The 25,901-nt window shown below is 33.7% G+C and overlaps 1 protein-coding gene across 3 annotated transcripts in view; it reads left to right on the forward strand.

Moving 5' to 3' along the window:
* Positions 1-25,901, forward strand: part of HTR2C (5-hydroxytryptamine receptor 2C) — a 326,375-nt gene that overhangs the window by 123,451 nt on the left and 177,023 nt on the right. For 2 of the 3 annotated variants that reach the window (XM_003262218.2, XM_030807395.1), the window contains exons 3-4: positions 17,303-17,416; positions 21,732-22,045. In XM_003262218.2, coding sequence (XP_003262266.1) covers positions 17,382-17,416; positions 21,732-22,045 — 349 coding nt within the window. In that variant the 5' untranslated portion in view covers positions 17,303-17,381. Of the gene's footprint in view, positions 1-13,678; positions 13,770-17,302; positions 17,417-21,731; positions 22,046-25,901 lie in introns of all 3 variants that reach the window. The other variant, XM_003262219.3, reaches the window with a different exon arrangement.

Here is a 25,901-nt window from a genome sequence, read left to right on the forward strand (position 1 = left end):
ACTTTAGAAAATTCTAAGCCTGAATCTTCCATATTTATTTAGTAGAATATGAGAAAAAAATAAATAAAATGTAGACATTTCCTCAAATCCATTCTCTTGGATAGGGAAGAAACAGTTTTACCTAACAAAAAGGCCCAGCTTTCATCTGCTACATACCGGAAGTTCTTCTGTTCTTCATCCCTGTTCTCTACGAATCATTTGGCTGAGACTGTACTTTTTGCTTAAGCTCTCATCCTCATTACTTCTTCTTGTACCTCTTACATTAACTGTATTGACTAACAGTATTAGTTTTCTACTGCTGTGTAACAAATTGACAAAAAACCTAGTAGCTTAAAACAATACCTATTTGTTAGCTCACTGTTCTGTAAGTCAGAAGTCCAGGGACCTCATCTGGGTTCTCTGTTTAATGTCTCACAAGGATGAAGTCTAGGTGCCAGCTGGGCCCAGCTCTTATCTAGAGGCTCTGGAAAAAATCTGCTTTCATGCTAATTCAAGTCAATAGCGGACTCAGTTCTTTAGGGTTGTAGGACTGAGGCCCCTGCTTCCTTGCTGGCTATCAGCCAGGGGCCATGCTCTGCTCCTACAGGCAACCCACATTTCTTCTAACGTGGCCCTTTCCATGGTCAAAGCCAGCAACTGCATGTAGAAGCTTTTTCATGCTTCACTTGGGCACCCCTTTCTCTTATAAGCCAGAGAACATTATCTGCTTTTAAAATGTTAATAAGATGAGATTAACTCCACTTGGATAAGTCTTTTTGCCACCATATAAGGCAACATACTCACAGGAGTGATATCTCATATTTACAGGTAAGAGAACTTGGGTTAGCATGGTAGAAAAAGTTCCATTATCATGGAAAGACTTCCAGTACCCTTCAATTTTTTTGACTGATATCCATAGCATTGAAATGCATTGTACTGTGCAATCCAGAACATACGCACGCACACACACACACACACACACACACAGAAATGTTTCACCAAAGAGTACTTATTTTTACTTTGTGCAATAAATGTTGTTATTTTCAAATGTCTTCTATTTCATTAAAGGAAAATATTAACTTAACTTACAAAATTTATGACCAGTCACTTTTGTTTCACTTTTTGGAAACCCATTTGTAATTTTGATGTTCTACAAAACTGAACTATCAAAATTGGGATTAAGATAACATTTGAAGTGAGTTATATGTTCTTTTTAATACTAATTTATCCCATTCTCCTTTTCACATTAGTGTCTTTGTCATGTGCCCTTAAATTTAGTTTCAATGCGAAAAAAGAGGCTTAGGAATTCAATTGGTACTCACATAGCCTTTTCCATACAGGTAGGAGCATTTTATTCGGTGTAAAACCTGCCACAATGTTCACCAGTATAAATGATCACTCATAGTAGTTATTGTGATAGTCACTAGACGGCAGCTTTAAAATGTGTGTTGCCTGAAATTAAAAGTGGCCACAGAGGGCAGTCTCTATATATAGTATTAGAATTCTACCCCAGTCACAATTCTTGTGATTGTTTAACAATAAAACAAATATTAATGTGGTATAGTTTAATGTCCTCCAGTTTTCTTTTAGAAATATTTTTATAGATATTTTGCTTTAAGCTATGACTTTTTAATATACTCATCACACAACTATAGCTTTGCATCTACCAAACTTAAGACTGAAACACAGTTCTTTTTTCCAATAACGCTGTAGCCTAATGAAAAATTGGCACAGCATGAATCTTTCAGGTCCCAGTTAATTGTTAACTTCTTGAAGAAACCACATTTGACCAACCAATCAAAATTAAACTTTCCATAGCTCCCTGCCCCTTCCCTTCTTAGCACTGATCATAACCTCCAACATTATAGAATTGGTGTAATTATTTCTATAAGGCCTTTATGCTTCATACAAAAAGGATTATGTCAATTTTGCCTCATACCATGTCACCAGCACCTAGCGCAATGCCTGACACACGGAAGGCCCTCAGTTAAGGTTTATTCAATAAATTAATGATGAATATCAGTATGAATTATTTTCTTTATTCCTCATTAAGTGTATTTTGTTAGAGACCTTGCTAACCTGTAGGTTCATGTGAGCTTTTCCTCAGAGAGTGCCACGGCTAACGGGTCATCTCTGTCATTCATGTTACTGCCAATTCAATGGAAAGCAACCACACATAGTTATACTTTGAAAGTCTACCTCTACAACTTCACAATGATAGTGTTGATTTTGAAAAACCTTTCCATAGCTATAATTTTTATGGAAGAGGAGAAGAAATATCAAGCTGCTAGGCAATGTGTTCTTTCTTGCATCTGTATTTCTTATGATCATATGATTTTCTATGACTGCCAGTTTACTCATTAACATCAAAAGTTGCTACCACAGATATTAGCCTATTGCATTTCTTTTGATTTAGTTATAAATTTTTTGGCAAGGATGGCATGAGTGTACAGATTTGAAAGAAAATATGAGCATAATAAATCTCTTCATTTCATTCTAGCAGTTTGTACTGGCAGGTGATTTTGTTCTTTTTCTTCTGCAATAACATAACTAGTGTAATGAAGCATTGAGTTATCCCTTAAAGTAGAATATGAATGATGCCTAACTGTAAATAGGGCTCACATACCACTCAAAATCATTATGAATAGATGTGAAGGCACATAACTCCACCTACCTTAATAAAAATATTAATTTACCTTACAAAATGTATGACCTCCAGTAAAAAAGCATTGTATCATGTTCTAAAGTTTGATGGAGATAATGCACCTTCCCTAATTCACTGGCTCTTCATTTTATTATTTTATTGAATAACAACTACCCTGCTGAAAGAGAAGCCTCAAGGATGTTTTGCTCATGGGATCTGAATCAATATAATGGCTTTAAATGAATTGGACATGCTCATTTTACCCACATCTACTTCCCTGATTTTTCTGAACTTAAAAGTAAAAATGACCCAGGTATTTGATTATTTTATGTTCATTTCAAGACTTAAGAATGAAAAAAATATGGTCTATAAAAATAGATTTGCATAAATACAATCTGCAACCGGCTTCATTCTCTTTTTATAATGGGTTGGATTGTAGCACCATGTTGAGCTAAAATCTATTGCTTTTGGTAATCCAGTCAAGAAAAAAGTAGTAACCAACAATTACATATAAATGACATATAATTTTATAAAATGAAAATACTACATGGTAATAATTTAATAAATTACTTAAAAAATTTAAGATTGTAAGGTTTGTCCAGATTTTTTCCTATAGTTTATTAAAAATAATGAAACAAAACAAAAAATTTCAATTACTATTGCATATAAAGAGCAATTATAATCTGTCAATGACTACAAGCCAGCCATCTTAACATCAACTGCGAAAAAAATTCTAAAAACAAATTATTCTTATAACTTTAAGTAAAAAAATTCAATAACTAATTTAAGTGCATACTATTTGTCTGCTTAGAAAATGGTAAAATGATAGGAACTTCTTAAAGGAATTTCTATTCAAAATATCATTGCAGACACTTAGATTAAATCAGGCTGGGCATGGTGACACATGCCTGTAGTCTCAGCTACTTGAGAGACAGAGGTGAGAGGATGGCTTGAGCCCAGGAGATCAAGACTGCAGAGAGCTTTGATGGCGCCATGGTACTCCAGGCTTTCTCAAAAATAAATGAATAAAAACAATTTAAAAAACCATGTTTATAAAGATGTATTACAAGTTCATTATTTAAATGAGACTATAAAACCTAAAGATGTAAACATCACTTTAAAAGCCTTCCTACTTTTTTCTTGACTGATTTGCCAAAAGCTGTAGATTTTAGCTGAGGATGGTGCTACAATTCAGCTTCTTTTAAAGATGAAGGTGACTAGAGAGTGTACTTATGCTGAACCTGCGACCAAAGTCCTATTTCTTCACTATAAGAAATAATTTCTCCTGCAAATACAGTCGATTCAGTCCTTCTGATTTCAACTTTGCCTATTTACTATATGATAGTAAATAGGCAAAAAAACTTTGCCTAAATACTATATAATACTACTTCAAGGTAATACTATTTAGAAAAATGTGTTATAACCATTTTTACTTGGTTTGTCTCCCACTCTTTAATGAAGCCAAAGTAAAAAATCCAGTTAAAATTAATTTTTGCCGAGAGTTGTTTTGTTAAAAATATATTTTATCAGAGTTGCATATTAGGAAAGTAATCAATGTTACTATTTTCATAACCAATCATCTCACTCTGAACATAATCTCAAAATAATCACATAATTCTATTGGCTAATTTTATAAAATTCACTTACTCATGAAATCAACATACCCCTTTATTTTAGCATTTGCTAATCATTTGGATTTTTAAGAGCAATTTCACATACTATCAACTTTTTGGCCACATATCAGATTAAACAAAGGCACAGAAAGATTAAATAAGTTACCCAAATATCACAGCTAAGAAGTGAAAGTTGGACTCAATTTTCTGTCATTGGAACCCAAAGTTCTACGCTCCTTCAAATGCAGCATACATATGTCTTCCATTAATGACAATTAAAGTCAACTTATTCCATTACTGTATGCATTTTAACCTGAAGGTTTAGAGACATAGAGTTGGTTTCCTGACTCAAAAGTTTTAGTATTGGTGTGGTGGGTGACACCACTGGTGTGGTGGGTGACACCTGTAAATCTCAGCCCTACTTTGGGAGGCCAAGATGGGAGGCTTGCTTGAGGCCAGGAGTTCAAGACCAGCCTAGGCAACATAACAAGACTCTGTAGCTTAAAAATTTTTTTTAAAAATCAACCAGGCATAGCGATTCATGCCTTTAGTCCTACCTACTAGGTAGGCTGAGGCAGGAGAATTACTTGAGCCCAAGAATTCGAGGTTACAGTGAGCTATGATCATGCCACTGCACTCCAGCTTGGGTGACAGAGGGAGACACTACCTTTTTTTTTTAAGTTTTATCATTATTCAGCTTCATATTTAATGGACCAAAGACTTTCTCTGGTTACTTAACTACATGGCTTAGAGAGAAAAGGCATTCTTTGGCAAATCTTAAATGATAGTCGAATACATTATTGCTTCAAAAAAGTCATTGCTTTCAAAACAACTAATACAATTAAACAGTGATAGCAATATCAAAGGCAGTGCTATCTTGTGAATCACTTTGGTTGATCATAGTAAGCCACAGCTAAAAGCTATCTCCTATTATTAGGATGCACCCATAAATGTATTCTTCCACCTTTTTTAGATTTTCCTTTATAAAAGTCGTTTCTGTGTTATTGGATGCAGAGATACTCTTAACTGCTATTTCTTTGTTGTTAATTGTGGCTTTCTTTTATCATTAATAAGCATCTTTCTTTTTCACTCTTATTTTTTTAACTTCAAATTTATTTTGTCAGATATCAAGATCGCTATTTGAAACCTCCCTAGTCGATTATTATTCTGTCCAGAATTTTGTAAATTATGTGAAATTCACAAACTATAGTAAAATAATGATCTAGGAATATTGGTTGATGGGATTATCTCTGTACTACTTGTTTGAATAAAAAATTGGTATATTTTCTACAGAACAAAATTGCCATCTTTAAATTTTTACTCTAGTCATGGAAGTGTTAATTGTATTTAAAAATCACTTTGTTCCACTGCTATTGTTGTGAGTAAATTAAATGATCAAGAAAGCAACTGTGAGATTTAACAAAGTTTTGCATAAACAACTTATGTTTGAGAGTAGTCCTGCCAGCATATTCCTGCCAGAATTTGTCCTTGGAACAGCAGACATAACATAACCATGCAGGGCTTCCAGACATCTAGGAATTACTACAGATTTTAGGACAACAATTTCTTTGCCTTTCTTCCTTCTGTTCTCTTCTTCCTTCCTTCCTTTTCTTATTCCTCTTCTCCTTCATTTGTTCCTTTCTTCATGCCTGCCTTTCTGCCAGAGTTCCTTCTTTAAATATTTGCAGAGCCAAGTGTTCAGAAATGCATTCCAAAGTAGCTTTCTACTGCATTTAATTTTGTAGTCTATGACATTTCCTTCATTTTCTTTCACTTAAAGAGCGGCAGTGAGACAACTGTACTAATAGTTATGCATAAACTAGTGAGACACTGATCATCCGTGACTCTTCGGGCTTTTTGCTATCAGTAAGGCTCAGAATCAAAGGACTGGAAAAGAAACAGGAGACTGACTTCTTATCTTGGCACTGACAAAAATTAACATAAGGACGTTGAATAAGTCATTTATCTCTTCTGGTTCAGATTCCTTAACTATTAAAACAGAAAGTCAGAACTTTGCACTGTGTCATGTGCCTGTGGTCCCAGCTCCTCAGGAAGCTGAGATGGGAGAATGGCTTGAGCCCAGGAGTTCCACACCAACTGAGGCAACATAGTGCGACCCCGTCTCTAAACAACAAAACTACACAAAGCAACAGAAAATTGGATGGTCTTCAAGTACCCCCCTTCAATACTGCTCATGAGAGTATGCTTATTAGACATAGAGATTGACAGGCACAATGTTTAATGTGGAAAAATTTATAGTTTCTTATAAAAATAAAAGAATCACTATAAGAGATAGTGATGAGGAGTGAAAAAATATAGATATTGGAGTGCAACACATCTAAAATTAAATCTTGCTCTATAACTTATTAGTTGTATGTGGTAATTCAACATCTCATTTTATCTTTTAATCTGGTATTGCATTGTTTTCATAGTAAAGATAAAATGAGAAAAAAATATAGAGTGTTTCTCACATCACTTGGTATATAATAATAAATCAGCAAATGGAAACAATTATTATGTACCTGTTTTTGATAGTTTTTCTTGTTGAGCCATTTCCACAGGAATGACTCAACTGAGAGGAGTTTTTTATTCCTTTTTCTGTTTATCTTAGGGCAACAGATGGTGGCTTAGACAGTAGCACTTCCCAGGGTATATCACAATGACAGATTCAGTGACATGAACTTTATGAAGTCCTCTGCTAATAGCTTCTCTACTGCCAGAATGCAAGGTATCAAGCCAAAAGGTGTGTGGGAGGCTAATGACTACGTTTCCACAAATATTGGCATGAGCTGGATACTTGATTCATGAGAGCAACTTCCCAATTTTTGGCAAGTTACATGTAAAGACCATTTAAAATAATTTCTGGCTTTCTCTGAGTAGCAAGTGTTTTATGGAACCTGTAGAATTTTTCAAACCTACCTAAAGTATAGGCAATACAATATGATTGGCTAGATTATCTATGGAGGCATTATATTGCCAATTCTTCTATCTTTGGCTTTCATTTTCTTAGTTGCTTGCCTATACAGATGGTTTTAATTTGGACCAAAATATTTTAGTAATTTAAAATAAGACTTTAAAACTTGAGGAATATTTCATGATACAATAACAATGATTTTGTTTCAGTGCCCCAATATCAGCAGATTGTAGAAAAATTAAGTATGAATAGAGAATAGTAGTGAATATATAATCACAAATACGTTAGGCAGTGACCTTAAAGATTGAGATAGTTTGCCAAAAGTAGCTCGCATATCTTTCATTCTTTTACTTATAGAACAGATGAATAAAATCTTGAAAACATTTAGACATTATACTAATTTATTTTACGATAAATTCTTACTTAAAAAAATTGATAATTAATGGAGAGAACAAGAATGTAACCTCTACATGGGCAGAGGTCTTTGCCTTATTCACTCATATATCCCTAGTATCTAGAACATTCCCAAGCACATACTTGGCATTAAATAAATGCATTGAATAAATGAACAATGCCTCGATGAAAACATAAACTCTTTGCTAATACTGCCTTCCTAAATGTGTTTTTTAAAAATCACTTAAACAGGCTTTCAGAATCTGAATCCTGCCATTTATCAGAAAAAATAGCTTAACCTCTTTGAACTTCACTATTTCTTTTTCTGTAATATGCATTTCTGTTAACATGAGGTAAAACTAACTTTTATCACTGTGCCTGGAACAAAGTACGTGGACATTAACTGTTTGTGGATTTTGTTGCATAAACACAATACCTGCATTTAAAAAAATAGGGTCCTATAACTTTAACCTAGAAATTGTTATTTATAAAAGAAGATTTGTATCAATTCTTTATATCAATAAAAGAAGCACATCGATTGTTATTTACAAAAGAAAATAATAGCTCTTTGTGACAGTTTTTAAAATGTAGCAATAGAAGAAGCAACGTTGCCTATGATTTACTACTTAAGAACAAATGTTCATGATGATGCATGTAATCTGTTTTTGTTAAGCAAATGCATAATTTAGTCAGCATCATATGCAGTTTTGAAAAGTAAAGCATTATTATTTAGATGTCATTTCTGTGATCTCATGAAATATAGAATCCCTGGAATGAGAGAAAAGAATAAAATATTCTCTTTAACATATTTCTCTGCATAATATAAAAGGTCTGTAAAATCACCTGAAAGGCAAACGTGTCACACCATACCTCAGTGGTGATTTGCACCAAATACATTCTTTCGTAAATTTCCTGAGCAAACAGATTTCCAATGAGAAATGAATACTTTAATCAATGCAACTTTTCAACCTATTTAGTCCCTGATCTAGAAAAATTATACACAGTCATGAAGGATGGAACTAATTTTGAATTTACAGAGAAACTCATAACAAATTTAAATACCATAATATGTGTATTATATCTGTAGCTGTCAGAAAACTTTATTTACAGTCAATTGCCTTTCTCTGAATAATCATATTGTTGTCCTGAAAGATATTTAAGACCTTTGCCAAATTAAAGGTATGGCCTATATTTAGTGAATCATCATCATTGCACTTCCCCCGGGAGAGCTTAGATGAGAGAGCTCATGGTGTCGTCAGCCGTTGTTAAGTGGAAGGGATGGTACTGATCCAAAGACTTTAATAAATTGTTATTGGAAATGTGGTTTACCCAAAGACCATTTTTCTCAAAATGTATTATCATAACATCCACTGGACAGAAAGTCATCAAAGACGAAAGATGTCTGTATCATTTTATATGATCAAGACAGACTAATTTTTTGCTATGGAAAAGACATCATCATTATTTTAGGAGATAATTAGAATAATGTTTTTGTTTTTGTTTTTAACAACTGGACTGGCGATGTATAAAATGCTAAAAATAAAAACTGGATTGAGTATAAAATAATGAAATCTTCTATCTTTGACAAAACTTTATATTTTTCATGCTATGTAATCTAAAAGCATATCTCATTTGTAGTTATAATTTATTTTAAAAACCTTTCAAACATAAACAGTCATAGAGACAACAGTACAGTGATCCTCCATAACACCATCATCCAGATTCAATAATTATTAAAATTTTGCAACCAATCTATCCCTTTCTCTTTCCCATTCTCTTTGTTGAATTATTTAAAATCATTTCACATTGCTTCAGTATCTATTTCTAAAATTGTGGCTACATTACTGCAAAACCACGATACAGTTACCACCCCCCAAAATTTTAAGAATAATTCCTTAATATAATACCCCAGTCCATATTCAAATTTTCTTTATAGTCTCAGAAGCATCTCATTTTTTTCTTTTTAAAATGTACTTTAACATTGGATAAAACTGTAGAACAACATGTTGATATTTTAGCAAAATTGCCTACAGTTGGTCTATATTATAGACCAAGTCTGTGTGACAGAAACTGTCTCCACGGCACTCAAGTGAGTGGAACGATCGTGACTGAATTCTATATATAGAATCTTTCAGTGAGATGTAAAAACAGATGTTGTATGAAGCATCTGATGTTTCATAAATGGGTTATTTTATCCAACATTTCAGTGATCAATAGTTCATAGATTTTTTTATATTAGGTAAGTTACTTCTCCCTCTTGAAAAACATGAAGGAAAACATTCAAAGGGCTTTGAGTTATCATGAAATGATTTATGAAATGATGGTGCTTTGGAGGGTGGTTATAATAAAATGTGTGTAGTAGCACCTTGCTTTTCATTCCTCACTCTCAAAACACATGCATACACACGTATACACACACACACACACACACACACACACACACACACAGTCATGAGCAAAAGGATTTGAAGATTTGTTAGTTCGAATTTTCTTACAGGTCTTATTTTATAAATTGAGTTGTACAGGAGGTACTCTGAGAGGGTAAGTTGAAGAATTCTCCACAAATCTAATTAGAAAATTTAAAAAGTGAAAATATATTACATGTCATTTGTGGTCTGATATTTTAGCTTTAATTACACTGAGGGGAGTTATAAAATAGCCATATCTGTTTCGCTAAATATTGACAGCATCTGATATAACGTTTGTAGAATTGGGACAGGAAACATTATTTTCAAAGTTGTCAAACTGAGGTACTATTTTTCTCCATAAATAAACAAAATTGTAGAAGAGTACACAAAACCATAAACAGATTCTACCTGAGAATTAAACCACTAAAGTAGAAGCCAAGCTTTAGATAGCTACAAAACTGGCCATTACTTCTTATACTTCACTTTTCTGTAAAATATACTAGGCAGAAGATTTTTTAAAATAAGAAAATCACCAATAAACAATTTCGTTTAAAATTTTTATGAGTCTGTGTGGTCTCCTAACTCTTTAAGAATGAGAAATGTATTTAAGGATTCATTTAAGGAAGTAGATAAAGGCCTGGTACAGAATACCTACATATTAGTTTGTGGGATGTGTAGAACTGAGTTATGAGAATACTCAAGTTAAAAGTCACTTTTGCATTCCTTTCAAACAAAAGGCTTTGTCAGGTGAATGCTATGTTTTGTATTTAATTAACAATAACAAGTAAGATTTAATTGTAACCAAACTCAGCTATTTAGAAGTATCTTGTTTGTAAAACGGCGTAGAATAATGTCAACAATTTAGCAAGAAAACTCAATTCACAGCATTTCAGAGCAAAAAGGGACAGAGGTCCTCTATCGCAACTTCTTTGTCATGGATGAAAACGGTGAGGCTCAAAAAGTTTGAGTGACACATCTAGCAAGTGGTAAGAGTCAAGACTACAACTCATGTCTCCTACTGCCCAGCCTAATGTCCTTTATGCTAACCACACATATTTAACGGCTGGGGTGTTGAATGATACTAGAATGAATTATACATTATATAAATTATTCATTATGCAAATTAATTTTTGTTGTCTCAGTTTTCTGTATTCATGACATATTTGAATTTAACACGATTAATCTGGTACTTCTAGCTGTTTCTACATTTTATGAGTTGTATACATTTTATATCATTAAGTTATAAAATAGCAGAAGTCGCTTCTTTTTTCCAGATGAGACAGCAAAACCAGAAACTGACCCTTCAACTTTGAAGTAGCTTTTTGTTTGTTTCTTTCCCCTTTATATAGGATGTCTTGAAGCTGAGAAGGAAGAGCTGTTGGAGAGACGAGGAGTTAAGAGTTCATTCGGCTGTCCAGATGTATCCAAGTACCCTGTGTTATTTGGCAATAAATACATCTGGGCAACTGACTGAACTTTTCGCTTTTCATGACTCAGCTGGAACCCTCCACAACCAGAAGAGCCTGTTAGAAAGTGAAAAGTTTGTGATCTCTTAATCTAATGAAATGGGAAGTGGGAATTGCTTGTGGGTGAAGAGACACCATTGTAGATGTAAGTGGGAATGCATTTTAGTATGCAACTAAATTGATTTTTAAGTGTCTTAACAAAAGATACAGAGGATTTTTTTTCTAGCTTGCAAAATTAAAATCAAATTAACAGAAAATTTTGATCTGCTCTCATCAGTGACACTTGTCGTGTACTCACCAGTATAAAATAACTATTTTATATTGTGATGGAGAGTAGCTGGCAAATGCTGGCAAATATTATTTGTATATTACAATATTTAAAAGATATCTAACCTCAAGCTATGGCTATGTACATGGATCCATCTGATGTATTTCCCCCAATCACTCTTTATCTCATGATGCAATTTCATTTTATTATAGCAATTATCACTATTTGAAATTATCCTACATCTTTGTTTAAATGTTTATTTTCTGTATCTCCAGCTAGAATGTAAGCTCCATTGGAGCAGGGGCCTTGTCTACCTTGTTTACTACTACATGCCCAGCATCTGGCATAGTGCCTGGCACATAATAAACAATCGATAAATATTTGAATATATGAAACTACTATTATATAGCTTTTGGTCCTGCAGATCGGCTGGAGTTGGTCTCCAACACAGAGATTTAGCATATGGTTTGCTCCATTAGCTCTCCTCTTTGAAAACCTTCATTTTATTGTGCTATGTGCATACTAACACTGAGATAATTCCTAGATAGTTCTGCTACCACCTATGGAGAAAGCAGTTTCAAATTGCTGGGCATTCTGCCCACTAAGGCAAATTCTCTCCATGTCTTTTACTACCATCATAGAGTGATTTGCAATTGCTACTTTAAGTCTATCAACTGGGAAGTGTATGTTTTTAAAGTATTATTTTATGTAAATGGAATAGGTCTAGCTGTGAAAAACATAATTTTATATGCTGTAGATTTTGAGTTAACTGTTGTGTGAATTCACACTTAATTTAACAATAATCACGCTCATGGAACATGTCAAACACAAGCAGAGGTATTTAGTAAATACAAATGAGGAGAAAAAAATTTTTTTTTCCATTTGAATTCCAAGCATAGGAGGAACAGGTAAATCTGTTTAAATAACCACTTAACATTATCTTGGAGGACAGGGAATACAAGTAATGAGCCTAGACTTGGATTCAAATTGAATAATCACTGGTGGAAGAGTAGTCTTTAATTTCATTGATGATAATAACTGAAAAACTTTCTATCAAAATAATAAAAATTATCTGATTTGACTATAGCTAGCAAAGGTGAGTTTTTAGTATGACAAATGTATGATTTATTAGAAAATCACTAGAGTACATTTGAAGTTGAAAGGAAAACTTCCTACAACATTCATTAGTCCTAAGGATAATTTTTGAATTAAATGAGCTCCCCTAAAATTATTGTAAATCTGTGCCACATTAATATAATCTTCCCAGGACTAATCTGAACATTTATGGCTAATTCGTTTTTGATTTAGACATCTGCTAAAAGCTCAGTGGGTATAATAACTAGAGGGATAATATTTGAATTATGAGTCATAATTTCTGAACACTGAAAATTGTTAAAAATCAAACTTCTATATGTATTATTTATTCAATTTTTAAATGCTTTGTTATACAAAGTGAGACAGAAGTGATCTAGTCGACTATATTCTACAATTTCTTTTTTTTTGAGACAGGATCTGTTGCCCTAGCTGGAGTAGAGTGATATGATCAGGGCTCACTGCAGCCTCAACCACCTGAGTTCAAGGGATCCTCCCACCTCAGCCTCTCAAGTAGCTGGGACCAGAGGCATACGCCACCACATCTGGCTAATTTTTTGTATTTTTTGTAGACATGGGGTTTTGCCATTCTGTCCAGGCTGGTCTTGAACTCCTGAGCTCAAGCAATCCACCCACTCTGGCCTCCCAAAGTGCTGGGATTATAGGCATGAGCCATCACACGTGGCCTATTCTACAATTTAAAAAAAATTAGTGTGAAATTTAGTCTTTCAGTTTGACAGAAAATATGCTGCATCATTATAATGTGCTAATAGAATTTCCAGAAAGTTAGTGTAAACTATATCTTTTCATGGGTGAATCTAGACTCTCCAATTTTTGTTAAAACATGAGTAGAAATGCTGGCATTTTTTTTTTAAGACTCATCAATATTATGTTCAACCAGGTCTGGGAAAGAAAGAATAAAAAGTAATGTGAGAACAGAAAACGTGATTGAAACACGACCAATCTTTCTTCAGTGCCAAAGGGTGGAAAAGGTAATGGTAAAAATGAATTATAAATGGTTAGCTTTAGAGGATGCAAGGCAAGGGTTTTCAATAAAGTTGTAAGCTTCTATCCTCTCCAAGCACAATTTGGGCAAAACCACAGCTCTTCCTTTATTCTTAGATAGTATCTTTTGACTTCACACCTTAAATCTCCTACCTTCCCATCAATCAGCCAATTACTTTGTATCCAGGACTTGGCTAAGGATTGTGGATGTTACACGGAAAGTACATCTATATGGCTCTTCTGCTCAAAAATTTGCCTTTAGTATTAATACAACACCTTTAAAAAGCCTTGTTCGTGCCAGCCTTTGTGCTCCACAGTTTTTTGTTTTCTTTGATTTTGTTAATATTTTTTGAGACAGGGTCTCACTGTGTCACCCAGACTGGAGTGCAGTGGTGCGATCACGGCTCACTGCTGCTGCCACCTGCTGGCCTCAAGCCATCCTCCCACCTCGGTCCCCAAGCCCACCCCACAGTAGCTGGGACTACAGGCCCGCACCGTCACATGGGGCTGATTTTTTTTGCGGAGATGGCGTCTTGCTCTGTCCCATAGTTTTTAACTTACTTTTTAAAATTACTTTTGCTTCCAAGGTGATTATTGATGATGACTTTTAAGTATTTCTGTGAGTGATACGGATTCTGATAGTTTGCAATTTATTTCCAAATGTCCAGTGGAGATTCGATTTTGGTTCAGTTGTTTTGGAGTGTTCACACTATTCTCGATGACATATGCTGTATGACACATGGCATATAGCCATATGAGCATAGATTTCATAGGCATGAATTAAATATAATACTCATGGTATGGATTCATACTTAATTAAATTTTCACATTAATTGAGGTTATTCTGCAATATCTTGGGTAAAATTGTACTATTGAAAATTATGTGAAAACTAATGTTTCTCCCCCATTTGTCTTAGCAACTGTAGTTACTGTTATTGATGTCTGAAGATTTTACAGTGCTTTAGAGAAGGCATGAAAAGGTCTGTGATTTATACTGTAGAAAGGATTGAGAGGTTGGTCTGAGTGTGTATTTAGTGGTTATCCTGATCTTATTTCTATGATTTAATCTATGATTTTCTCTTCATACTTGAGACAGCTAATTGGTTTTAAGACTTAAGAAGTTTTGCATCACCTTCCCTTTTAGTAGAATTACTCACAGAACATTTCTTATTGCAAAATATCATCATCACAGTGGCCTGGCCATTTGGGGAAACATGTAAGATAACATGATTTACTTTACATAATTCATATAATTTATTCCCATCACACTATGTTCCCAAACTCTTACCACCAGTTCACAGGTATTTTCTATCATGTCCAGTCAGTGTTCATGCAAATTTTAACAGCATGAGGAGACATGATTTTGTCTACAAGTCATTTTTGTTAATAAATTGGAAATCTATATACATAATATTTTTTGTGATTATTACTCATTGTTCTCAATAAAATTGGAACTTAGAAAAATAAATATTTGATGTTTAATCTTTCTTCTTATATTTCTCAGGAATATACATGTTAAAAAGCATAACAAAGCTGGCTGATTTTTAAAGGAATATAATATTTTGAGTAACAGTAATAGAATTCATCCATAGCTAAAAATGTGGCTAATAAAATGCTTCATGAGATGATTATTGTATCAGCTTGTTTTGTTATACTCTATTGGAGCACAGCATATTTTGCTCTATCTTTGAACCTTTAAAAATTATACTAATATTTGGATACATAAAAATAAATATTGAAAATCATTTTAGTACTTTTAGCATAAGGAAAAAGGAAAAAGTTTGATACTTTTTGAGGGCTAAGAAGCAGGATGGGACCTTTTGGTTACCCTTACCATTTTTTCTGTCACTTATTTTCAGACCTCCCAGAGAAAGAGATGTCTGTTGTCTGGTAAAATTTATGGGACAGAATTGGCCTGACTAATGGTCAGGGTGATATCTCTCTCTCCCTCTCTCTCTCTCTCTCTCACAGAATATTTTGAGTTCCTAGATATTGGAAGGCCACATTTTATGTATTACTGTAGTAAGGGGATGATTTTGAGATTGATTTTTGTGTAGGTAGCACTGATAGAACTGATAAATGAGAGCTAAGGGATGAAGAAGGGAGAAAATATTAACTGTATCTTGAGTGACAAGGATAGTGCTATTAAATGAGATGGGAAACATAGGGAGATGTGATTTCTTCTGGTTAAATTTTACTTCCAAATTTCTAGAAGGAGCTAGAAGCACAATAAAGAAAGCTTATCAAGACAGATTTTCATGATCATATTACTCTTAAATATTTATAAATTAGACAAAACAGATGATCTCTTAGTGTTATTCCATGTTCTCAAGCTATTCAATTATCTGTCTTTCTCACTTTCTCTCTCACATTCACACACATATCCCTAAATTCTTCTCATTGATAGCCCAGTGCATGTGAATTTAACAGTGTCATGATCTTGACTCTTAAATAGCTTTGTAATATCAGAAAAAATACAGTTAGATGTTTGGTGTGGGTAAAGAGTATAATCAAAATCCTAAATAGAAAATGCAGGAGAGAGGTTCTTAGTACATTTGCATCCAGTTTACTTTTGGCCAACACTTTAACATACCAAATATAGTTAGTGCTAAATGGTGAATAATCCACTATGTAAATATTTGTTTGGGTTTGATGCAGCAAATAACTCTTTAAAAAATAACCTACAGAAATAGAAGGTATTCACTCTGAAATTCTTTGAAAAGTTGTTTGATTTCTATGTTTTCTGCCTAGTACTTTAGAAGATGTATTGTTACTTCTTAATCCACAAAAGAAACTAAAGATTTTTGTTTCAATCATCTAGTGCAACTAACCTTTAGTTTGTAATTTTCAGTACTATACCATGTGTTCTTTCTGTAATATATCATCTGTTGGCTACTAACTGATCAGTACTAGAGTGGTTGCTATATTTAATATAGTAAATTTAATCAATTCATTTATTTAGTATAAACCTGTTGCTGCCCTCTGGAGAATGTTGTTGGATAATGCAAAAGTATAAAGAGAACTATGTAATTGCAGGTTTCTTCACTTTGAAGCAATCAAAACTAGAAATGTATAAAATGTGTTCAGTTTATAGAATGCCTAAAATTTGCTTTGGTTTTCCATGTTGCTGTAAGATGAAACCTTTTTATTTTAGATATGCTATTTAATTATTAGATCACATATTTTCTCCCAATGGTTTGCAAACTAAGAAGAATATATTCTTAATTTCTTTTTCAAAACATTGATTTGAAGCCATGTGTACTCCAAGAGGGGGAAATTTGGTATAAACCACGTATATATCAAATATATACAGGAAATTTTTAAAAACTGTGATGATAATTGAAAAATCTGCTCTCTTTGCCATATTTTATCACTTACACAGTATAACATGCTTACCTGTTTGCTGAATTAATAACTGTTTCTTATCACCATTAAGTTCATTTAAGTTTATTTAATTGGTTACTATGCAAGTTATTTGGACGTTTAACTAATTTGCTCTTTCTTCTTTTTCTCTCCCCAGAAAGGATGATATGATGAACCTAACCTGTTAATTTCCTCTTCTCAATTTTAAACTTTGGTTGCTTAAGCCTGAAGCAATCATGGTGAACCTGAGGAATGCGGTGCATTCGTTCCTGTAAGGATGTTACTACTTATTATTTTAGTAAAAAGATAACTTTGCTTGGTAGCTTGCTCAACGTGTTAAAAAATGCTTCTATATGATCAGCTATATTTGCCTAAATCTGCATAAATGGCTTGCATCCCAAAAGACTAATATTATGGGTGATTCCTATTCAAAAATAACTAATAGGAAAAAAATAATTTGGACTCTAATTAAGCACTCGAGCTCATGTACTTAAACAAGTAATAGGGTGATAATGCCCTAAATTCAAATAATCTCAATGTTCATGGCTACTTTTTCCATGGGTAAAACTTAGAAAGGAAAAAGTTTATTTCCTTTTCCTTCTTGCATGAACTGAACAGTTAAGAGAATGAAATGCCTCTGGTTTTGTGAAGAATAGTTGAGGTAGGAAAAGAAAAGGTCGGAAGTTAGGGGGTAGGGCTTGGCGATGTAGCTGGATGGGAAAAACCAATGTCATCCTCAGAAGTCTTGATGCAGTGACCCAGTTGCAGCCAATAATATACAACATAAAGGGTGTAGGTAAAGATACAGGAGATTCAAATAATAAGCAATTCTAAGTTTGATCTAATCCAGGTATACCTTCTTTTTACATAGTAAAATGTTAGAGTGTTTCTTCCAAACCTGCTTTTTGAGGAACGAAGCATAGAAAAAGATGATCCAAAGCTATGTAAACTCTGATCGGTATAGTTGAGAAACCCCAAATCTCCTTGCTCCTAGGTAGTCTCCTTTAGGATTCTTGTAAAAGAGCTCACCCAGGAAAAAGTTTACAGTGTGGTGGAGATATAAAGTTCAGCAACATTGGATCCTCTGCAGTGTGCATCACCGTGGCCCATCTTGAGTGTCATTGTTGTGATGATAGTTTCAAGTACGGAAGAGTCCAAGAGAACTAGAGCAGACAACTGGGAAAGAAAAGAGTGAAGGACAGTAATAAAGAAGGGAAAAGAAGGGTTGGGTATGGGAAAATGAAAGGACAAGTGTTCCTACTCCATGAGCCTGTGCCAACTTAGTATATAGCCATTGGCCCATATACCAAAGTGTAGGACTGCCGTAAAGGGCACCAAATTATTCTGCTATGAAATTAATTAAAGAATTCATATACAATTTTTTAAAATTCTATTGAGAGAAACAAGGAAGCATTCCTGTTTTCTAACAATGCCCATTGTCCTAGGTCATAGAAAAACTCAGTAGATTTTAAATATATTCAGCTTTTTAAATTAAATTATCATTTTGTTTATATACTAAGAATGTAAAATTATATTTTCATTAAAACTTTAGTAGCAATGAGTAAATTATATGCATTTCAGAGAGAAATTGTGACTTTTGTGTACATATTTTATGAGATTCCTATGAGCTTAAAAACAATTAGGATAAACTTTAAGAGCAAGACCTAAATTACTCCTCTTTTGTAAAAGGACTTTATAATTTCACTGAGCATGTTAAGTATTAAAAATTAGATTTAATTATAATACAGCCAATTCTTCATTACAAAACTGAAGAATAAAGGATTAAACTTTAATAAAAATCATAAAATCTTGTCTATAAGTAGTGCTCAATAAAAATTTATTAAACAATTTAATTGAAACCAGGAAAGTGAAGTAAATACTTTATCAAGATTTATCCTAACACCATTACCTTATTTTGTAATTCACAACAGATATGTTTACATCTGACAAGACTCCTTCCTTCAGTAATTCAGTATTTGTCTCACAGATTCTTTAATTAAAAAAAAAATTTCTGACCAGTAGGGATAGGCTAGATAACTACTTGAAACAGTCCAAACTCAAAGATACTCAAATTATAAAATTCATAATTTGACATAATTTTCTTCGTGTATGTTTTTGTTATGTATAATTTGTCCTGTACTCCTCTACCATTTTTAGAGACATATGAAGGAATTTCGATGTTTTCACAATTTACTTAGAACATTTGAGGCAGACTGCATATTCCCCTAGGACCTTATTCTATAGGTTTAAGGATAAATGTACTTGTCATTCTGCAATCAACAATTGAAGATGCAGTTTAGTATTTGAGATAAATTCTTGTGGGACTACTTGAGATGATCATCAGCTAATTTAAAACAGAACATTGTTTTTTAAAACGCCAGCAGGACAAGTTTTTTGTCAGCTAGGCCAGAAAGGACTCTGGAAAACATACTGGATTTAAGACTACTTTTCGGAGTCCAGTTCTTCACACATAGACATTGTCTCAAAATAAAATCGAGACTTAAATTATCCTGGCAAATTTTGAAATACATGAGTTGGGATATAGCAAACATAAAATACTTTTGTTTAACTGTGAAGCAGACAGAAGGTACCTCCAGCATTTACTGAGGGCCTCTTATGACACAGGTATTAAAGTTTGACATATATAATTTAATTTTCACAACAACCATATGATGGAGATTGTCCTTGTACAGATGAAGTTGATGTTCTGATAGGTTAAGTGACTGGTCAAAAATTACTGAAGTCAGATAGCCAGGACATTGGCCACATGCCACATTCAATAAATACAGTGACAGAGTAATCAAAGCTGAGAACAAATAACTTGTTTCTGTTTATTTGGTCCTTTATTTTACTAATTTTTACTCATATTAATCACAGATTAATTATGTTATAGATTTTGGAATCCTGTATTATTTTTGCCTATTTTGTATGTTCTGGGAAAATAATACATTTGGAAGAATTTACTGATTACTTCTCATCATTTGATAAGAATTACGATTTCTCTGATAATGGTAATGAGCAATGAGTCCATTAAATCACACACGTATTATCCCTGCCTGGAGATACTATCTTCAGTTCAAAGAACAAGTGACTGGGATAATGACATAAAAATACATAATATGGAGAACACATGGACTCTGAATGTTATGTCATGTGTTCCATCTCCCTAATTTCAGAAAGAATCATCCTTCAACTATCTTGCATAGAAAATTATGTAGCATATATTGTGCCACCAGAGGCAATTTTCTCCTCTATAAATAATATCAAGGTTGAACAACCACTACATATAGGAAACGTATCCTCATGTTGCTGTTTAACATTAATTAAATAACTATTACTACACATGGAATAAACATAAATCAGTCATTCACAGGTAATATTTCTTAGTTTTAAGCAGGAAATATTGAACATGCTTGGCTGTCTTGTCTATTTTATTAAGGAAAAAAATGTGTAGCTTTATTAGACATTTTAGGAGCTTACACTTTGAGAGAATACTTATGTACATAACTCAAATAAATCTCATGTTGCCATAGGGGGATATTAATTTAGAATGTGCAAATGACAACCACATCCATCTCTGGCAATAGCCTGCCACCTGGCCTGAAATTCCTACTGGTAGAATCTACCAAAGGACCATCATGAGAAATGTACATTTTAAATGACTTAAGAGATTTAGTTCCAGTGCATGAAAAGTAACAAATCCATAGGCATTAATCACCACAAATCATTATCTAGCCTAGAACAAGGCCCACAAAATATAAGACAAGACAGAAATGCGGAGAGTGCAGGTAGAAGGAAAGTTTATAGCACAAAATGTTAAGAAACAATTGAACCAGCATAATGGCACTTTGCAAATGTGAGAAGGTAGAAAAACTTCTAAAAAGAAATGAATGGGTACTCTTGTCAAAACCCACTGTACCTCTTCCAGACGCTTGCCAGAAGTTGGTCTGATGGCAACTTAATTCCTTCTTAGCCTTGGATCAATAGAATGCAACTTCCAGTTTCCTTGTTAGGGTCATGGATCCTTTAAGAAAATCCCCCTTCATTCTGTTACCAGCTGTCTCAGAACATATCTAAAGGAATCAGTATTTTAAAAATATAAAGAATAGACTATTATAGCAAATCAAGCAATACTGTGGTTTCAGATCGCAGTAAAAGTTTAAAACATAGACTTTGAAATCAGTGGGACTTGAGTATGGACCCTGGCCCCGCCACTTACTGGCCGTTTGGGCTTGAAAAAGTTACTTACCCTTTCTGAACTTTACTCAGTCTTCTCATCTACATGATGGATATAAATTAGAACTGACATCATGAGGTTGTTTAATAAGATCAAATGAGATTATACATATATGTTTCAGCAAACTAAGTGCCTAACTCATAATAATCACTCAATAAAAGTTGGTGATTTTTGGAGAGAAAGAAGAAATACTGAGACTTAATTAAGAGAGTAGAAATAATAATGACAATGATGCTGATGATGATAATGATGACAATGATCCATGAAGAAGCAGTTGTTTTGCATTAGCAACATATTGTGTATAAGTAATATAATATGTACCTGATTTTTTTTTCTTCTTAATTTTCAGTGTGCACCTAATTGGCCTATTGGTTTGGCAATGCGATATTTCTGTGAGCCCAGTAGCAGCTATAGTAACTGACATTTTCAATACCTCCGATGGTGGACGCTTCAAATTCCCAGACGGGGTACAAAACTGGCCAGCACTTTCAATCGTCGTAATAATAATCATGACAATAGGTGGCAACATCCTTGTGATCATGGCAGTAAGCATGGAAAAGAAACTGCACAATGCCACCAATTACTTCTTAATGTCCCTAGCCATTGCTGATATGCTAGTGGGACTACTTGTCATGCCCCTGTCTCTCCTGGCAATCCTTTATGGTAAGTACAATTCTATTCACTTTTCAATCTCATGTAATGTCATAAATTTGTGTCATAGTAAACACTCATAAAGTTAATTATTTTACTTGTAACATTTGGAAAAAGAAAAAAGCAAATTGTGTGACAGAAGGAGTTGGATGTGTGTATCATATTTATTAAACAAATCAGTAACAGTCTTCCAAAAGCAAAACAGACATTTTATAATATATTGAAATCATACATAGATGCTCTCTTGCTTAGTGTCTTTGTAAACAATGAATGAACAGTTAGTTGCCTTACAATGTACCGAATGAGACAGTAACAGAAACATCTTTCAACCCGTGTTCTGGGCAGTACACATACCTACTACCATCTCTGATACAAAGAAGGAAAAACAGGCTCATCCTCTTTAATAAATATATTTTAAGAAATCCTTCTTAAAGCTGCCAAACTAAGTGGTTGACACAAAACAGGCACTCAATAATAGCTATTCTTCTTGTTCATGGAGTCTATAATTTGTGTTATTACAAAGAGACAAGAGATAGTAAAATTAATTACTAAGTATATAACTGTAAGTTCATATCATCACTTTAAAAATTCAGGCATTGAAAGTTTCAATATATTGATTTTAAAGAGGTTTTTAATTTTTCTTTTGATTTTCTTCCATCCCTTCATTCTGTTTTTGTTTCTAGCTAATATTTATGATGAACAATCAAATCGTTTATACAATTCTACAAAGTATCTTTACTAGGAAGTTGGAGAGCCCAGTTTGAATTTAATTGCTAATATGCTTATCTCACAAAGGAGTAAAATAGACTTCCAGTTGCCTGGAGTGTATAATGGAATTAGACTAGAAGAAATGAAAGTGTATCTAGCTGTCGATCCTAAAAGAAAATAAATGCATCTAGAAAATAATCTCTCATGAAATGTAAAAATTAATTAGCCTGTTCTATACCTATGGCAATAGTAGATGATCTTAATAGGCATTTCATAAAGTGTTCTCAGAATATATGCTTTTCTTATTCTTCATCAAGTTTCAATGATGCATTAGCCTTAAAGCGCCAGTATTTTATCTGCCCAGTGGGCATTTTACCACTCTATTGCTCCAAAATTAAGAAAAGATTACTGGAATGAAGTGAAACTATAATTTAGAAGGTATACTGTGTTCTGTGGTGTCTGTTTTGCCAGCTTCTCCCTTTAAAAAAATGTGAGTGGCCAAATAATGATATTAGCATAAATCCAAGTCTCTTAACATATCTATTCCCCTGCCCAAATAAACAAAGAACAATATAAAAAAACAAAACTACACAATACCACCGTTAAGTGTGGAGAGCATTCAAATTTCAAATTACCTGTAAGTAGAAAAACAAACGGGAAATAACACTGAACTATCTATTAGGCTTCTACCCCATGCTGTTGCGTAGAAGAAGAGTAGTCCAGGAAAGATAGCATGAAATAAACTAGAGGAAAGCTATTAGGAAGCCTCAGATTGATCTAAAATCACCACAAGTGGCCAGGCGGTTACTCACGCCTGTAATCTTAGCACTTTGGGAGGCCCAGGCTGGTGGATCACTTGAGGTCAGGAACTTGAAACCAGCCTGGCCAACATGGTGAAACCCAGTCTCTACTGAAAATATAAAAAAATTAGCTGGGCGTGGTGGTAGGCGCCTGTAATCCCAGCTACTCGGGAGGCTGAGGCAGCAGAATTGCTTGAACCTGGGAGGCAGAGGTTACAGTGACTTGAGATCACACCACTGCACTCCAGCTTGGGCAACAGAGCAAGACTCCATAAAAAAATTTAAAAAAAAATCACCACAAGCAAGTCAGTCTACCCCAAGTATGAAAATACTGAAAAGTTTCTCTAGAAGGTCAGCCTTCAGATGAGGTACTGAAAAGTATGCATAAGACTCAAGAAAGCAGCCTTGGAAAATTAACTCTTTGGAGGTGGAAAAAGGTAAAAAAGGAAGCAAGAGGTGACTTGAAAAAAAAAAAAGCACAGTGAAAGGAAAAAGAAGCAAGAGGGGGAAATTTATCATCTTACAATACAGAAAATGTCAAAATATTAGGACCCATCACCCCTCCCTCTACTGTCTCCCACTGTCCCCCAAAGGCCCTCCAGTAAAGAAACCATACTTTGATACACAAAGAAAAGAGGATGCTCTTGAGCTTGGAATTTTGGAAGCTACCTACAAACTGTCAGTCATGTTCATAGAAATTCTGAGATGCAACCAATCTTCATCTATACCAAGCTACTATAGAAAGAAATCAGAATATGAGAATAGAAAGAAGGCATCTGATGAACATTCCCTCCAATAAAGAATGATCAAGTGGAAGAATATGCTAGCAAAACACTTCAAAAAATATCTTCAAACAAGCATGTTAAGGTATTAAAAAATGTACCTTGAAGTAGGAATCTAATAACTAAGAATAGAAATGGTTAAAAAAAAAAAGACAACATGAAGGAAAATTAACTGAATTCAGGACAAATAAAATAGAAGAAAAATACATCATATCAGGAATGAACATAAAAAGCACCCAACAACTAATTGATTCATATGAAACCTAATAAGGAGTATAGAAGAAAAGCAGATTAACAAAGAGAATGAAGATGAGACAGAGAAAGAAGTAAAATATGTCAAAGTGTGTGGTTGAAATGGAATATCAGCAAAAATGATCAAATGTATGTATGAGAACCCTTGAAAAGGAACAAATAGTAAAACAGAATTAATATTTAAAACTGTAATCCAAGAATGTCTTCCAGATATAAAAGAGAGTCTGACTCTACATATTGATAGGTTCAACCCAGTGCTAGAAAATTGACCTGAAACAATGAACTCTGAGATAAATCTGAGACACTGGATTTTTCAATATAAAGAAAAAATCCTCAGGGTTTCCAAAGCAAAAAGAGGGAAAAATTTACAAGAGCAAGAGCGTTAGACTGGCCTTACATGTCAAAAAAAAAAAAAAAAAAAAAAAAAAAGACAAAACAAAGCAATAGTGAAATAATACTATCAAAACACGACCATTTATAGGACAAGCTTTGAAAGGCAAATCTATACAGACAGAAAACAGATCAATAATTTCAATGGCTGAAAGTGGGAAGATGACTTCAAAAAGGCATTTATTTTGTTATTATGAAACTGTTCTATATCTTGATTGTGGTGATGGTTATACAAATATATATATCTAAATTTGAAGAGCTATAAATTCTAGTATACAGTTTTAAAAAGGTGAATTTTACTCTATATAATAGATGCCATCAATTTAAAAATATTTTTAAATACACAAAACGGTTTGGAAATATGATTCTATGTGTAGACAAGTTGTCCATTAAGGCTATAAAAAGTTTAAGTCTTTGAAAATTCAGGGAATTCTGTACCACAAGCCCTTTTAAAAAATAAAATAGTGGAGGTCAGGTGTAGTGGCTCATGCCTTTAATCTCAGCACTTTGGGAGGCCTAGGAGGGCGGATCACTTGTGGTCAAGAGTTCGAGACCAGCCTGGCCAACCGGGTTTCTTTAGTAGAGACCCAGTGTCTACTAAAAATACAAAAAAATTAGCTGGGTGTGGTGCTGCCTGCCTGTAATCTCAGCTCCTTGGGAGACTGAGGCAGGAGAATCGCTTGAACCCAGGAGGTGGAGGTTGTAGTTAGCCAAGATTGAGCCACTGCAATCCAGCTTGGGCGACAGAGGGAGATTCCATCTCAAATAAAATAAAATAGAATAAAATAAAATTACAAAATAAAGCAAAATAAAATAGTGGATGGGATTCATCTAACAAAGGGATGACTGGGAAAATTTCATCAAAAAGACTGATGATAAACATTTAATATATTTAACTTTAGAGCTAAAATAAAAGAAATGGTATTTTAAGAGCAG

This window comes from Nomascus leucogenys, chromosome X (assembly GCF_006542625.1).
Source record: "Nomascus leucogenys isolate Asia chromosome X, Asia_NLE_v1, whole genome shotgun sequence".
NCBI lineage: Eukaryota > Metazoa > Chordata > Mammalia > Primates > Hylobatidae > Nomascus > Nomascus leucogenys.